This window comes from Nuphar pumila, chromosome 10 (assembly GCF_984573655.1).
Source record: "Nuphar pumila chromosome 10, dmNupPumi1.hap1.1, whole genome shotgun sequence".
NCBI classification, from domain to species: domain Eukaryota; kingdom Viridiplantae; phylum Streptophyta; class Magnoliopsida; order Nymphaeales; family Nymphaeaceae; genus Nuphar; species Nuphar pumila.
In genome coordinates this window covers 106,115,246-106,131,933 of record NC_143258.1, presented here as the reverse complement: position 1 = coordinate 106,131,933, position 16,688 = coordinate 106,115,246, and the positions used below count along the sequence as shown (strand labels likewise).

The following is a 16,688-nucleotide window of genomic DNA, read 5'->3' as shown; positions in this document are numbered from 1 at the left end:
ACCATGAAAGAATCTGAATAGGGCTTCAAGATAGTGCGCCTTCAAGCTTTGGAGAATAGCCTTCAATCTGAAAAAAAACAAAATAAAGAGAAGAGAGGAGAGGGGGAGAAGAGGAGGATGCCAAATGGAAAGTAGGGCACGTAAAAAGTATCGTGACCCTCTCTTAATAAGATATATATAGGATCTAACACTACTGAACAAAATACATGAAAAATATACAGGATTACAAGTATGCCACCGCCCAAGCATGGGGAAAGCATACGCTCGGATATGGATCCAATATCGGATCCATATCCGATACAAATACAATTCTAACAGTGTGCACCCTATCTGTGACCACACCTAAGTGACCCAGTTATCGGCCAGGGTTTCTCATCATCAAAAGATTTCCTCTTCTTTTCCAAATTGTGGTTCTGACTTCCTACATTGTTCTTATTCTGCATAAACACAAAAAACACAATGGGAAAATGAATTAACATGTTTACCAAAACACCTCTCAAGACTCTAGAATCAATTCAAAAATAGCCATTATCATCAGTCAAATATCCTCTCCCCTGTAGAGAATAGCAAAAATATAATTGAACTGAATATGCAGAGATATCCTGGAACAAAGAACACTGTTTCCCAGCTCTTTGGAGTTGAAAGATCCAAATATTCAATTTTAGCAGCCTCAAGGATCCGACCTGTAAGGCCTACGCCAATGATACCAGCCAATGTTCCAGCTGTATTAGAAAATCCCATGACTATCCCTGCGTATCTTGGTGCTACATCCAAGTGATTCACAGCAAAACCAGCTCTCCCTAAGGCAAGGAACCCAAGAGAAATTGAAGAACAAACTACTGCACCAGTGGAAGTTCTTAATGAAGGGAGGGCCATCAAAGAGACTGCAGAAATAATGAATCCTGTGGTGTTCAAGATTTTTCTTGTTCTCGTCACAGATAAGATCTTCTTTGTGATACAGTGGTCAGCTATCACCCCGCCTATATTGGAGAATATGAACATATTCAAGTATGGCAGCATTTTCGAAGAGCCCATTTCTTGGAGACTCAGCTGCAGCCCTTGCTCAAAGTATGTTGGCAGCCAATTCATCAACACATAGAGTGCATAATGGAATGTAAAATTATTGATAACGATTGCCCAAACAGGCAAACTGAGAATTATTCCTTTCCAAGGAATCTTAGGCACACTAATTGAACTAATCCCATTTTCGACCACCATCTTCTGGACTCTACCTCTGTTTTCTTTGATTGCTGAGATGGGCAAAAAAGAATCAACAAATCCAGAGGCAGCAGCTTTTGAATTATCTTTACGAGGCGGCTCGCTTGAGAGCTTAAACCAAATTACAGACCATAGAGCACCAAGTGCAGCTTCAGCTAAAAAGACAGATTGTGGACCCTTAAACTTCACTAAGCTTGGCAAAAAAAGCATACCAGCTGCCGCACCAAGGTACATGCCTGAAGTTGTAAGAGATACAGAACGAGATCGTTCATGAAAAGGAACCCATTGTGCTAGAACTGTATGGATGGAAGGAAAGATGAAACCCTGTGCAACACCAACAAGCAAGCGAGCAATAACCAATATGTTGGCTCGTGCAGGATCCAAAGGAACGAAAGCTGATATGAGGGACCATAACACAAAAGAGAGTAGCAAAACACGTCTTCCCCCAATACATTGTGCAAACCATCCTCCCGGCACCTGTGAGACAGCATAACCATAGAAGAATGTTGACAAGATTAAGCCTTTAGTGGACTGGTTCACACCAGCAGAATCAGCAGCTGCCGTGTAAGCAATTGAGAAGCCCACTCGCTCAATATAACAAATGCATGTACAAATGAATGTTAGGAGAACTATAATATATCGCTTTGGCAAACGTGCATACATGGTCCCCATGATCACCTAACAGAGGCATGCATGTGCATTGAGCCTCTTCTGATCACTGTGACAATGCCCTATCACAAAACATGCCTCCATTGAACAGACTACTCGGCAAAGTTGCACCATTATTTCCATTAATACCTCCCTTGAACTGCAGGAAATTGAAAAAGCACGTATGAAAAGCTCAGTAACATGAAAAAGACTTTGTTAGTTTATTTCCATTAAGTAGATCACATGATGGAGACAAAAGGTTGGCAGCCATGACATCAGGAAACTAGTGGAAGCCCCGAGTATATAAATACATGAGCTTAGCTGTAACACATTGACTGAACAACCATATTAATTTGATCAAGCAATTGAACTAGGTAATCATCATATGCTGACAAATCTTTAGGCATTCCAAGAGTACTAAAGAGGTTGATAAATATAATTCAGACATAGGGATCAAACATCTCAAAAGCTGATAGCAACTAAAAATAACGACACACTAAGAATCCACAAGTCAAAAACAAGAATAGATCTGTTTAATCCATATAAAAGAAAGAAATCTGATTCCTTTTATGACAAAAGGATTGTGAAAAAATTTCTAGTGTTAGCTAACTAATTGTATTAAACAGCAAGCTTGCAAGGAAGAACAACTAAAAGAAAAAAGAAATAGAAAAACCAAATATATAGTAATAATATTAAACAAGGAACATGAAGGGAAAAAAGGGTTTGTAAACATCAGCTCCTGCCATTCTTTTCTCCATGAAAACATGGATAATGGGTTAAATACAAGACCAACACAAAAGAAACAAAATGGGAGGAGGTGAATAGAGATGATTCCTTGGCCTTTGGTTAAAGACAAGAAGAAAGATTTTGGGTACTCATTTCAAAACTTAGCTTGGTGGCATACATGCAAGGACAGAAACCACAGGACATAAGAAGCTCTTGATAATGTAATGAAGTATGCGGAAAATATAAACAAATGCCTCTTAAGGGCTTACAACAACACAATCACAAAGTGCACAAGCACGAGTCCACGTTGGGACAATACAAGAGCCAATAATGGCAACACAAAAAGATAAAAATAGGTTTTTATTGAACATATGCTTGAGCTCCAAGCATTGAAAAATGAATAAGGGGAAGCACCCCAATTCATACAAGAGGGAAAAAGGAGACCACTTGGGAGCTCCCAACGGCTCTATGGTCAAATGACCATAGAGCCCATGGTCTATTATAAAAAATACACAGAAAAATAAGAAATAAAACAAGGAATTAAAAACTATTCCTAATTACAATTTCATAGTACATGTAAAAAGACTAAAATGCCCCTATAGGACTTTACATATTACAAAAAAGTTTAATACTGAATATATATATTTTTTAACAGATAACCTGACATGATATATCTATAGGATCTAGAGCTCCATTCTTCATTACATTTGAGCAGAACAGACTAGCAGACTTTAAACCGGATTGTATATGCAATGATAGGATCAGAATCTGATATTTGGATTTTCACTTTTTGTAATCGGTTTATTGTTTGCATATGGGGTGACTCCTTACCTTGAGAAAAGTTTGCTTTATTTCAAAATGAAAAAGAAATAAAAGAAGACATGACCCAAATAATAGCTCACAGAGAGACACATAGAGACCTGTGAATTAGGTTAGAGTATGAGGCAGATATGACAGAGACAAACATTGAACTAAGGTCACCAGGTGCGTAGAGATCCTGCTCAAAAGTCTCTCTCTCTCTCTCTCTCTCTCTCTCTCTCTCTCTCTCTCTCTATATATATATATATATATATATATATATATATATATATATATATATAATGTGGTAGCTGTTAACCACTTTTTTAGCTAACCAGGTTTTCAAAGGGTTTTCCATGTTTTCCTTTAATCTGCCCGTGCGGATGTGTTCTACATACTTGATTTTATAGGAATCAACTCTTGGATCATCCAATTCTGATATGCAAGTAGGTTTTTATAAGGTTTAAAAAATCGACGGTCAAAGATTTACATAAATATTTCAGGCTTAAAAAATCACGTTTTGTATCAAAAAACATGATCTAAGTGTCATTACATAGTAAATTGACCATGCTGAACACATCTGTGCGGTCAAATTTAGGTAAAACATGGAAAAAAACCTTTAAAAGCCCGGTTATCTGGGCAGTTAGCTAGAAAAGTGGTTAGCAGCTCTCTCTCTCTCTCTCTCTCTCTCTCTCTCTCTCTCTATATATATATATATATGTGTGTGTGTGTGTGTGTGTGTGTGTGTGTGTACACCTACACACCAAACCGCCATAACTTATGGTGCAAACTCTTGATTTACATAAATATGATCTCCAAAATCAAAAGCTGTCACTTGGATCTTGTTCAGCATCATCTATTTTCATGTGCTCAAGTTAATGCCTTAAACTATCCTCATCTTCATGAGTTGTGAGCCGTTGATAGTTCACTATCTTGAAATTTGAATCCTATGCTGCATTAGAGACAATTAAACCTATTAATATGGCAAATAATTCATGCTAAACACATTCATATCGCTAGATCCGACATTTGGTAGATAGATTCATGCAAACAAGAGTGTCGCCACCTTACAGTATCATGGTTCAAAACCACAATGGATGGGCTTAACGGGGATAATCAAGCATGATGGACTATTGGCAGGTCATGGACACCCTCAAAGAAGCACGACCAGATAATAAATGGGTCGGGACTTTGGCAGTCGGGCCTTTACAGCGTTTTCGGGCAGGCCTGGCCCAGCCCGATGTCCACTCCTATTCAAAACCACAATGGATGTTCTCTCTATATATAGATATATACATATAAGAGATTAAAAGAAGTTCAATAACTAAGAATAAGTTAGTAGCTAGGGAATTTATGTTCTAGTTAAATACTATATTCAATCTGACATTGATAGGTTTTCTTTAAAAAAAATGTACTAGTTATAGGTTTAGCACTGTACAGGAATATATGTGTGTGAGATTATGAAAAGAAAGTGAAAGTTAAGAACAGACACATGGGAAAATAATATTTTTTTATTCTAAAGACCCAGGCATAGAAATCTGAGCTCATTGATTCCTCTAAACTGGACAGCCCCATATTTGTGCCTACATACAGAGGCATTAGCAGCTCTAGAAAATCTTCTAACCACAGTCAGAGAGCAAGATTCATCAAACCTACATTTGCAAACTACTATCTAACTTGAAGAAAAAAGGAAGAAAGCAACTAGTATTAGCAATGCGTGGTCTAAGATCAACCTATTAAGTGTTCCCGTATCCAAGTTAGTGATCAACTGCTATGGCATTACTATCATAATTACCATCATTGTCATTATTTCAAAGATCCACGTTATCATCACTGTCGATGCAATGGATATCAAATGTAGCTATCATCTTTGTCAATGCTATCACAATCATTGTTGCCATCATCTTTATCATACATCTATTCTGAAGAGGCTAAGTGCAAGTTTACAGGGCAAAACCTTTATTTATTTATTCTTGTTGACAGGCAAGCTGGGATAACACCTGTGGCATTTGTATCAAAGGCACCTTAGTTATGGTAGTGCAACCTAACCATCCAAGTAAAGCTTTTATTTCATATGCAAAAGTGTTCTTGGATCCAGTATTTATTAAAAATTAATTAAACCAACCTATAATCAATTGAAGTTTCGACCTTTACTTGATAAACCCACAAATTAGATGGGCTCGCATAAGTCAATCCAATTTCATGACCTAGGCCTAAAATAAGATCTCGTCCATGGGCAATTGAGCTTTATTGTTAACAAATGAGGAATCGTGTTGAGTTAATCTATTAAGAGCTTTGCTTATAAAATATTAAACTCTCAAAATTAGTTTGGAAAAGGCAAGGAAAATCAGGTCCAACTCCCCAATGGCTCAACCCATTGACAATTTTAAATTAGAAAAGAACAAAACTATTGGATCAGATTTTTACATAAGATCAAAGTATAGCATCCAACCCATGGATAAGCCCGAATAAAATCCATTTAACTGTTGTGAACCCAAATGAGATAAAAAAACTCAATATTAGATAATATAGAATAGTATATCGAGTTACATATAGGGATGGCAGTGGACCGGGGGGAAACGGGGCCCCACCCCGCCTCGCCCCATTTGGACCGGGGATGGAGGACATGAAACGGGGAATGGGCCGGGGATGGAGGTTAAAATCAAAACCCATGTGGGGATGGAGGCAGGGATGAACTTACTCTTTCCCCCGCCCCCGCCCCGCCTCGCCCCATCCTCGATCCCCATTAAGGAAATTACTATTATACTCTTATTTATATATATATATATATATATTATAAAATCATATATCTATATATATATATATATATTCCTAACCATAACATAAAACCCTTTCTCGGATCTCTCCTCTCTTCTTTCTCCCCTTCCTCTAACGATCCATGCAAGCTCCCATTTCTCTCCTCTCCTTCCTCTAACGGCGGAAGGCAAAAGCCGGAAACGGGCCCCGCCCTGTTTGGACCGAGGATGGAGGATATGAAATGGGGAATGAACCAGGGATGGAGGTTAAAATCAAACCAGTGAAAGGATGAAGGGCAAAATTTTGAAACAGGGCGGGGGTGGAGACCTTGTCCCCCGCCTCCGTCCCAGTCCACTGCCATCCCTAGTTGCATATCACAAAGACATATAGAAGCATACATTTAATTGATTTCAGCTATAATGAACTTAGGGATATGATAGCTATCCAAGTTAGAAAATAGATAAAACAGCAACTAATCAAGGCCAGAAAATTTGTCACAATTAGACCAACAAGCCATCAAATGTTTCCATAGTAACACAGTTTGCTTGTAGGCCAAAGACAATGGAATAGGTGAACAAAAACTTCACATTTATATGCCATTGAAGTTACGGAGCTTTACAAGTACAATGTTTGGAATCCACATAACAACTCCAACCACAAAGGATAAGGCTGAATGTGATGGGAAAATGGTGGAGTCATGACACATGTGATGAAGATCTTTAGTTTAATCCAAACAGTACCAAACAAAGCATAAAAACATACAAGAACATAAAAAGTGTGATATTACATGCAAAGTCCGCCTGTGTAGTTATACACTGCCGGTCCCAAGCCCGGATAAAGGAGGAGGGTTGCGGTAGGCCTGTGACAGCCAGCATAAAAACTTTGTCATATCCTATGAAAATGAACCAATATGAGAATTTCGTTGGGGCGTTCCCTACTGAGCGACGCGCTGTACTCTCTAGGCCCGGAGGCAGTGATAAATGTGCAAGGGTTGCTAGGTCGTCGCCCAGAAGCGACGCGTCACACCGGCGCCCGGGTGTGGTGTCAAATAGGCAAGGGTTCCCTCACTTTGTTGGACGGGTGGGGGTAAAGAAGTTAGTCCAAGACCATAAAATTAGGTTAGCCACTTGGAACATAGGGTCTTTAACTGGTAAGTTGGTAGAGTTAGTAGATGTTATGTGTAGGAGAAAGATTGATATTTTATGTCTTCAAGAGACCAAATGGGTAGGTGAGAAAGCTAAAGTGATAGAACCTTGGGCATATAAGATTTGGTATACAGGAATAAATAGGAATAGGAATGGAGTAGGGATTGTTATGAGTCGTCAGTTTATAGATAATGTAGTTGAGGTCCGTAGGAAGGGTGATAGAATTTTACTTATTAAATTAGTATTAGGTACGGATATTATTAATATTATTAGTGTTTATGCACCTCAAGTAGGTTTAGATGATTCCATTAAGCATCAATTTTGGGAAGATTTAGATGGAGTAGTACAAGAGACATCTTATGGAGAAAAGCTTTTCATCGGCGGTGACCTTAATGGACATGTAGGCATTAGTAGGGATGGATTTGAGAATATCCATGGAGGCTATGGTATAGGAGAAAGAAATGAAAGTGGAGAAAGGATTTTAGATTTTTGTTTGTCCTATGATATGATCTTAGCAAACACTTGGTTTAGGAAGAGGGAGTCTCACCTAGTAACATTTAAAAGTGGGGTTAATACGAGTCAGATAGATTTTTTCCTACTTAGAAAGAGAGATAGGGGTTGTTGCATCGATTGTAAGGTTATACCAGGAGAAAGTGTAGCTACACAACATAGAGTCTTAATTTTAGATCTTAGAATTAGACAATGCCGCAAAAGGGATAGACATAGGATAGATCCTAGAATTAAGTGGTGGGCATAGAAAGGAGCTAAACAAGGAATGTTTGTAGAGCAGGTAGATAAGGAAGTTGATTGGTGTCTCGAGGAGGATTCAGAATCAATGTGGAATAAGATAGCGGGTAGTATGAGAAAAGTAGCTAAGGAGGTATTGGGTGAGTCTAAAGGCGGTGCACCACTAGGTAAGGATACATCATGGTGGAACGAGGATGTCAAATTAGCTATTAAGGTTAAAAGAGAGTGTTATAGAAATCTAAGTAAGAGTCGTGATAATGAGAATTTGGAGAAGTATATGATAGCAAAGAAGGAAGCTAAAAACGTTGTTCGAAACGCGAGGGCTAAGGTATATAAGGAGGTTTATGACAAGTTGGATACCAAAGAAGGCGAGAAGGATATTTATAGGCTTGCAAAGATGAGAGATAGGAAATCGAAGGATTTGGGTATGGTTAGATGTATCAAAGATGAAACGCAAAGAGTTTTAGTCAAAGATGAGGAGATTAAGGAGAGATGGAAAGATTATTTTGATAAGCTATTTAATGATAGTCATGCTCAAGATCTTGGAGACTTCTCCATTCCTTTTCATGAGATAAATCGTGACTTCATGCGCAAGATTCAAAAGAAAGAAATTGCAGAGGCTTTGAAGAAAATGAAATCAAGAAGGGCAGTTGGCCCAGATGGTATACCTATCGAGGCTTGAAAATGCTTGGGAGAGAAAGGTTTAGAATGGTTGACAAATCTTTTTAACTTGATTTGGCGAACAAATAAGATGCCTAATGAGTGGAGGAAGAGTACTTTAGTGCCTTTATATAAGAATAAGGGTGATATACAAGATTGCACAAACTATCGTGGTATAAAACTCATGAGTCATACTATGAAACTTTGGGAGAGGGTGATTGAGTCTAGGTTGAGGAAGGTTGTCATGATATCGGAGAATCAATTTGGTTTTATGCCTGGAAGATCAACTATGGAAGCTATACATCTTCTTAGACAACTTATTGAAAGATATAGAGAGAGGAACAAAGATTTGCATATGGTTTTTATTGATTTAGAGAAGGCATACGATAGAGTACCTAGGGACGTTCTCTGGTGGACAATGATGAAGAAAGGTGTTTCTCTCAAGTACATTAGTATAATTAAAGATATGTATGAAGGAGTAGTAACCAATGTCCGCACTTGTGGAGGGGTGACAACCAATTTTCCGATAACGGTTGGGTTACATCAAGGATCTGCTTTAAGCCCTTTCCTATTTGCGATAGTGATGGATGAGCTTACGAGATCAATTCAAGAAAATGTACCGTGGTGTATGTTGTTTGCTGATGATATTGTTTTGATTGATGAGTCTAGAGCTGGGGTTAATGCTAAGTTAGAATTATGGAGACAGACATTGGAAGCTAGAGGTTTTAAGTTGAGTAAGAGTAAGACTGAATATATGGAATGTCGGTTTAGTAAGCAACGAAGTAGTGATGGGAGTGTAGTGAAGCTTGGTGAGCAAGATATACCGGTGAATGATTATTTCAAATATTTGGGATCCATCATTCAAAAGTATGGAGAAATTGATGGAGATGTAAATCATAGGATAAAGGTTGGGTGGATGAAATGGAAAAGTGCTACTCGAGTGCTGTGCGATCGTAGAATGCCATTGCGGTTGAAGGGAAAGTTTTATAGGACGACTATTAGACCCGCTTTACTATATGGTACGGAATGTTGGGCTGCCAAGAGACATCATATTCAAAAAATGAGTGTAGCTGAGATGCGGATGCTTAGATGGATGTGTGGAAATACAATAAAAGATAAGATTCGGAACGAAGAGATACGTAAGAAGGTAGGTGTTGCACCCATTGAAAATAAGATGCGAGAGAATCGTTTACGGTGGTTTGGACATATTCGGCGAAGGCCTAATGATGCTCCAGTTAGAAGGTTGGAGAAATGGGAAAATATATTAGTTAAAAGAGGTCGGGGTAGGCCTAGGAAGACTTGGATGGAGATGATAGGAAAGGATATGAATGCTTTGAACCTCACCAAGGACATGGCGTTGGATAGAAATGATTGGAGGAAAAGGATTCATGTGGAAGACCCAAAATGAATTTCTTTTTTGGTTCATATCGCTGACCCCAATTGTTTTGGGATGAAGGCGTAGTTGTTGTTGTTGTTGTTGTTGTATTACATGCAAAGTCCTCTATGGATGAATTAGCATATACCAAACTTGAATTAGTTCAGAAAGCAGAAGGATTAATCGTGGGTCCAAGTTTTGTAAGCCAAGATCCCATTAAATCACAAATTGGAAATTAAAAGATTAGACACATATGGGATTGGTTAATACATTAGGTTTAAAGTAAAAAAAAACGTATCAACAACCAAGAATTGCAATTTACTAATTGAAACCTACTAGGAAGGTATTATGCAGTGTTGTCACTAAAGAAAACATTGATCCTCACAACCCTCGTATTGTCTCCATGTTAGCACTAAAAGTAAACAAAAAAAGAAATGAGAGAACAATCAGATCCAGAAAAAAAAAACAATGTTAAAAAACAAGAAAAATATGTGAGTTTTGTCCTTTAACACCACTAAAGACTTTCCTACCATGAAAAAAGAAATACATTGGAAAAAAGAAGGTGAAAATAACCTTCACCTGGTCTCAACAGAAAAAGTGAAAAGTACAAGAACCAAGGCACCATATTTGAGAAAGCTTACAGCATCAATGATCCACTTGAAAAAAAAAAGCCTAACGTAGGCAACTTGAAGAAAACTTAATCAAATGGAGAAACACCAGAAAAGGAGGAAAAAATGGAACAATAGAAGGGCAGAGAGGACATTATAGGAAAGTCGCAATAGATTTGACAATATTCTTCAATAAAATGATGCAATTCATAGTTCTCATCTTTTTCATGTTTGTTTTGTGACATTAGGATTTGTTTCACTTCCAATTTCTTTAGTTTAAACTTTAAATGGCCTTTAGTGGCAGCACGAAAGTGATACATGGGTCGTGAGCATCGATATTTTTGGGTGACTATGCTACAGATTAGAAACTTAGTAAGATTTTATTAGTAAATTACATTTGTTTTATTATCTTAATCTTGGTAGTTACTTTTGATTTAATGTACTAATCAATCTCTCATTTAAGCAAATGTATTTTATTTTGCAATTGGTGTTGGTATCCATATACGCGCACCTTTTAGGTCGATCAGATTGGTGTAGTCTTGAACATGTATGCCTACAATCGATGAACTTTCACTTCCTCACCATGATTTCCGATTGTCTCTTGTTCATGATGTTTTGATGGGAAGCGAAGGAAAAAACTGGTAAACTGCAAAAATATGTTCAACTCTTTGATATTTAGGAAAACATGCATGCTCTTACCCATTATACATCATTGTGTTTCTCCGTTTTTACTCTGGTTTCTACTCTATATTCTATAGTCCTATTGAAAACTTAATAAAAAAAAGGCAGTGTCTCATATTGGCAGCCAATTCATGCGACATAGCCTTTCTCCCGGCTCCGAAAATCCCGTGTGACTAATTTTCAGTTTTACTTAACTAAGGTGAGAAATGCTTGAGTGTCCCTTTCCTAAAATAATGTTCCATAAAAACAATATTACGTTTCACTGTAGTAAGTAAACCCATTTCACAAAAAACAATGCAAAGTCTACTGCAAGGAGGAGGAAGGCTAAAGTTATAAATTCACCCACATTTGCCATAAGTTGTACTTATACTTTCACCGAAATCATGACTTATCTGATTACATGCATTTTACCTGAAATTGGTAAAATGACCTATCAGGCTCTCACCACTCTGACCCTTTAAAGAGAATTTTTAGGTGATTAGCTCATGGACAGTGGATGGCGCGAGACAGGGGCAACAACCTAAAACAAACTTTCAGAGGATCATGGGTCAGCTCAAGGTGTCTTTCATTCATATATTGTTTTGACCCTACATTTTTGTAAAATAAACTCTGCTGTAAATATAACAGTTTGGACGTTTTGACTTATCTGATTTTCGTGAATGATTGTCACCTATGACCCGACCCTAAAAAAGAGAGGCCTCATAGCTTTTATTTTCTATTTGCTAACCATTTCCCTTAGTTCATTTTCTTCTTTTTATTTAGATTAGAGTTTTATTGCATTTTAGTTTAGAATTTGAATTCCTTTAGAATTAAATATAATTAGAGTCTTGCATTTTTTTAGATTTAACCTTTACTTGATGCAAACTAACATGAACTAGATTAGAGTCTAGTGTTTTGTTTGTTTTGTGGTTTTTATGTTTTGCAGGTGGGTTCATGCTTGTTGAAGAAAGCGTGATAGAGAGGGTCATGCCCGTGCGAACAAGGGAAGCTAGACCGTGAAAGAAAAGAGCCCTGCAGATTTTTGTTTTTCTTTATTTTTATTTTTTATAGCCGTAGGCCATTTAATACATTTGGGGTTGTAATAATTTTTATTTTTTGCTCGAACTTTTGCAATAGAGTAGAATGCTTTATTTACATTTAATTTTAGGCAATAAAGCTAGCTCTGGTGTGTAGTACAAAAGTTATAAATATGTTCACTGTGTTCGACCCAAACTTCACCACTAGTGTGAACCGGTAATTTAAGATTTGATGCATGGTTTCTACAGACAATTTTTAATAAAAATTTATTTTAAAAATACTTTCAAGAAAAATTGCATCAGCATTGACAAAGATGATAGCTACATTTGATATCAATTGCCATAGTAGTTGATCACTAACTTGGATCCAGTCATTGTGACAAACATCGTGAGATTTATGAAAATCTCACAAAAATATCGTGAGAAATTACCTGAAAGTTAAAAATGATAATTTCTCATAATTTTTTTGTAGAAACATAAATATCACATTTTAACTGTGATATTTATGCTTTTATCAGCTATTTGCCATAAAAAATAGTGTTTTTATTTTTAAATATTTTTTATTTGTATTTCTTTATAAAGATTTATTTTTATATTCTAATTAATTTTTATTACTGAAATTTTGCTAAAAAAAGGTTTTTCAAAATATATATATTTATCACAAGCTTTGGCTGCCGATATTTTTGCGTTTTTAACTTTTGTCACTATGGACATAGGAACACTCAATCGATAGTAGTTTGTAAATGTACTTTTCATGATTCTTGCTCTCAGAGTGTGGTTGGTGCATGGTCGAAATATTCGCTAGAGCTGCTAGTGCCTCTGTATTTAGGCACAAATATGGACTGCCAGTTTGGAGGAACCAGTGAACCCAAATTTATATGCTTGGGTCTTTAGAACAAAAGAAAGATTATTTCCCCATGTATTTATTCTTAACTTTCACTTTTCTTTTCATAATCTCTACATATATCTATAGAGAGAGAGGGAATCCAGTGTGGTTTTGAATAAGGGTAGACATCGGGCCCTGACACCCTTATTCAATCTCTTATATATATATATATATATATATATATATATGAGATTGAAAATAAGTTCAATAACTAGAATAAGTTGGTAGGGAATTTATGTTCTAGTTAAGTACTATATTCAATTTAATTATTTATATGTTTTCATTCAAAAAATGTACTAGTTACAGGTTTAGCATTGTACAGTAAAATATGTGGTTTTGAATAGGGGTGGACATTGAGCCGGGCCAGGTCCACCCGATAAAGGCCCGACATACCCGATTCCTTTGTGTAACCACAATCGGGTTGGGTTCTGTCTCTGATAGCCCTTCATGCCTGATTATGCCCAATAAGCCCGATATCCTTTTAAATACGCCCGACGACCTTTTAAATGGACCCTACAAAACTGTTTCCATTAACTCTATCATTTTAAATTTCTGAAAGAATAACCGTTTGAATGTAGTAACAACTAACAAGAGAAACATCACCTTAATAAATCAAGTTTAAATCATCAACAACCAGACCAAAACCGAAAATTAGAGAAGGGGAGTGGCTGACGCACCTGATGCTCTGCTTTTGCAAAACCAAAACCTTCCCTAATCGGCTAACCCTCTGTGATTGATTCGGTGATACTGAACCAAAAAATGGAAACCCCCACAAATATCAACATAAAAAAATAGAAACTAAAACAAAAATGGGAACGAGAGGGTGGGAAAGATCACATTGAACCCCTTCCGCTTACCCTCTGTGATCGATTCGGTGATACAGAACCACAAAATGGAAAACCCTTAAAATGTCAACCTAAAAATCATAAAAAAAAAAGACAGAAACTAAAACAAAAATAGGAAAGAGAGGGAGGGAGGCAGCACATTGAACCCCTTCCGCTTACCCTCTGTGATCGATTCGGTGATACTGAACCACAAAATGGAAACCCCCACAAATATCAACATAAAAAAATAGAAACTAAAACAAAAATGGGAACGAGAGGGTGGGAAAGATCACATTGAACCCCTTCCGCTTACCCTCTGTGATCGATTCGGTGATACAGAACCACAAAATGGAAAACCCTTAAAATGTCAACCTAAAAATCATAAAAAAAAAAGACAGAAACTAAAACAAAAATAGGAAAGAGAGGGAGGGAGGCAGCACATTGAACCCCTTCCGCTTACCCTCTGTGATCGATTCGGTGATACTGAACCACAAAATGGAAAACCCATAAAATGTCAACATAAAAATCACAACAAAAAAGACAGAAACTAAAACAAAAAGGAGAAAGAAGGGGAGGGAGGGAGCACATTGAACCCCTTTCGCTTACCCCCAGTGACTTTGATTCATCGTACCTGACCCTCATCGCTGCTCTCCGCAGAGGTTTTCGGTGCCGCCTTGCTGAAAATAAGACGTGTCGCCTGATGGAGTGGACCAGCGGTGCCGGAAATTGTCGGACGGCCGCAGCTTCCGTACGTCGGTCAAAGGGGGTGGCCGGGTGGGGGTGGAAATGAAAATGGGAAGAAGAAGAGTCGGGGGCACCTTACGTTTTGCTTAACCTTTTTTTTTTTTGTTTTTTTTTCTGAAATAGTCCTGACTTATTGGTCATTTGCAAAATTGTACCCGCCTTTAGATCACATTGAATCCACATAAAAGCGTAACGGAAGGGGTTCAATGTGATCTATTCCTCCCTCTTTTTCTCATTTTTGCTTTAGTTTCTGTTTTTTTTTTGTGATTTTTATGTTGATATTTGAGGGTTTTTACATTTTTTGGTTCAGTATCACCGAACGATCATAGAGGGTTAGCCGGTTAGGGAAGGTTTCAGCCACTCCCCCTCTCTCTCTCTCATTTTCGGTTTCGGTCTGTTGATGATTTAAACTTGATTTATTAAGGTGATGTTTCTCTTGTAAGTTACTGCATCGCAAGGTTTATTCTTTTCAGAAATTAAAAATGACAGAGTTAATGGAAACAGTTTTATAGGGTCCGTTTAAAAGGTCGTCAGGCGTATTTAAAAGGACATCGGGCTTATTGGGCATAATCAGGCATAACGGGCTATCAGAGACAGAACCCGATCCGATTGTGGTTACACAAAGGAATCGGGTAAGTCGGGCCTTTATGGGCTGTTATCGGGTGGACCTGGCCCGACCCGATGTCCACCCCTATTCAAAACCACATATATAGGGACGGCAGTGGGGCGGGGCGGGGCGGGGGACAAGGTCTCCACCCCCGCCCCGCCTCAAAATTTTATCCTCCACCCTCGCCCCGCCTCCCTGGCGGGGATGGATTTTATCCTCCGCCTTCATCCCCGTTTCATGTCCTCCATCCCCGGTTCAAACGGGGATGAGGCGGGGCGGGGATATTGCGGGGAAAAGTGGTCGGGGCGGGGTTGGGGAGGGGATAAGGCGGGGATCGTGGCAGGGACGGGGCGAGGTGGGGAAAAGTGCACGTCCATCCCCGCCTCCATCCCCGTTTCATACCCTTCATCCCCGGTCCAAACGGGGCGAGGCGGGCCCCGCTTTCCCCCGGTCCACTGCCATCCCTACACGTATATTATTGTACAATGCTTAACCTATAACTAGTACATTTTTTGTATGAAAACCTATAAATAAATAAATTGAATCTAGTACTTAACTAGAATATAAATTCCCTACCAACTTATTCTAGTTATTGAACTTATTTTCAATCTCCTATATATATATATATATATATATATATATATATATATATATATATATAAGAGATTGAATAATTGTGACTCGTTCAGATGTCCACCCCTATTCAAAACCACAATGGATTCCCTCTCTCTCTCTATAGATATATGTAAAGATTATGAAAAGAAAAGAGAAAGTTAAGAATAAATACATGGGAAAATAATCTTTTTTTTGTTCTATAGACCCAAGCATAGAAATTTAGGCTCACTGATTCCTCTAAATTGGGCAGCCCATATTTGTGCCAAAATACAGAGGCACTAGCAGCTCTAGCAAATCTTTCGACCATGCACCAACCGCAGTTCGAGAGCAAGAATCATGAAAAGTACATTTATAAACTACTATCGAACTTGATGAAAAAAGCGAAGAAATCAATTGGTTTTTGCAATGAGTGGTCTAAGATCAAGCTATTGAGTGTTCCTATATCCATAGTGACAAAAGTTAAAAACGCCAAAATATCGGTAGCCAAAGCTTGTGATAAATATATATTTTTTGAAAAACCTGTTTTTAGCAAAATTTCAGTAATAAAAATTAATTAGAATATAAAAATAAATCTTTATAAAGAAATACAAATAAAAATTATTTAAAAATGAAAACACTTTTTTATGGCAAATA

The 16,688-nt window shown here is 37.7% G+C and overlaps 1 protein-coding gene across 2 annotated transcripts; it reads right to left on the bottom strand.

The window, feature by feature from the left end:
• Nucleotides 1–368: 368 nt before the first annotated feature.
• On the bottom strand, nt 369–14,926 carry LOC149827784 (putative anion transporter 6). 2 transcript variants are annotated; one of them, XM_090019627.1, is made up of 3 exons: nt 14,721–14,926; nt 13,943–14,012; nt 369–2,026 (listed from the first exon to the last, which is right to left on the bottom strand). In XM_090019627.1, exon 3 carries the CDS (start codon nt 1,888–1,890, stop codon nt 535–537), a length of 1,356 nt encoding a protein of 451 aa, XP_089875753.1. In that variant the 5' UTR covers nt 1,891–2,026; nt 13,943–14,012; nt 14,721–14,926; the 3' UTR covers nt 369–534. The 2 variants fall into 2 exon arrangements, with proteins under 2 accessions (XP_089875753.1, XP_089875754.1); XM_090019628.1 differs by lacking the exon at nt 13,943–14,012 and having other exon boundaries at nt 14,721–14,852.
• Between the last annotated feature and the right edge of the window lie 1,762 nt (nt 14,927–16,688).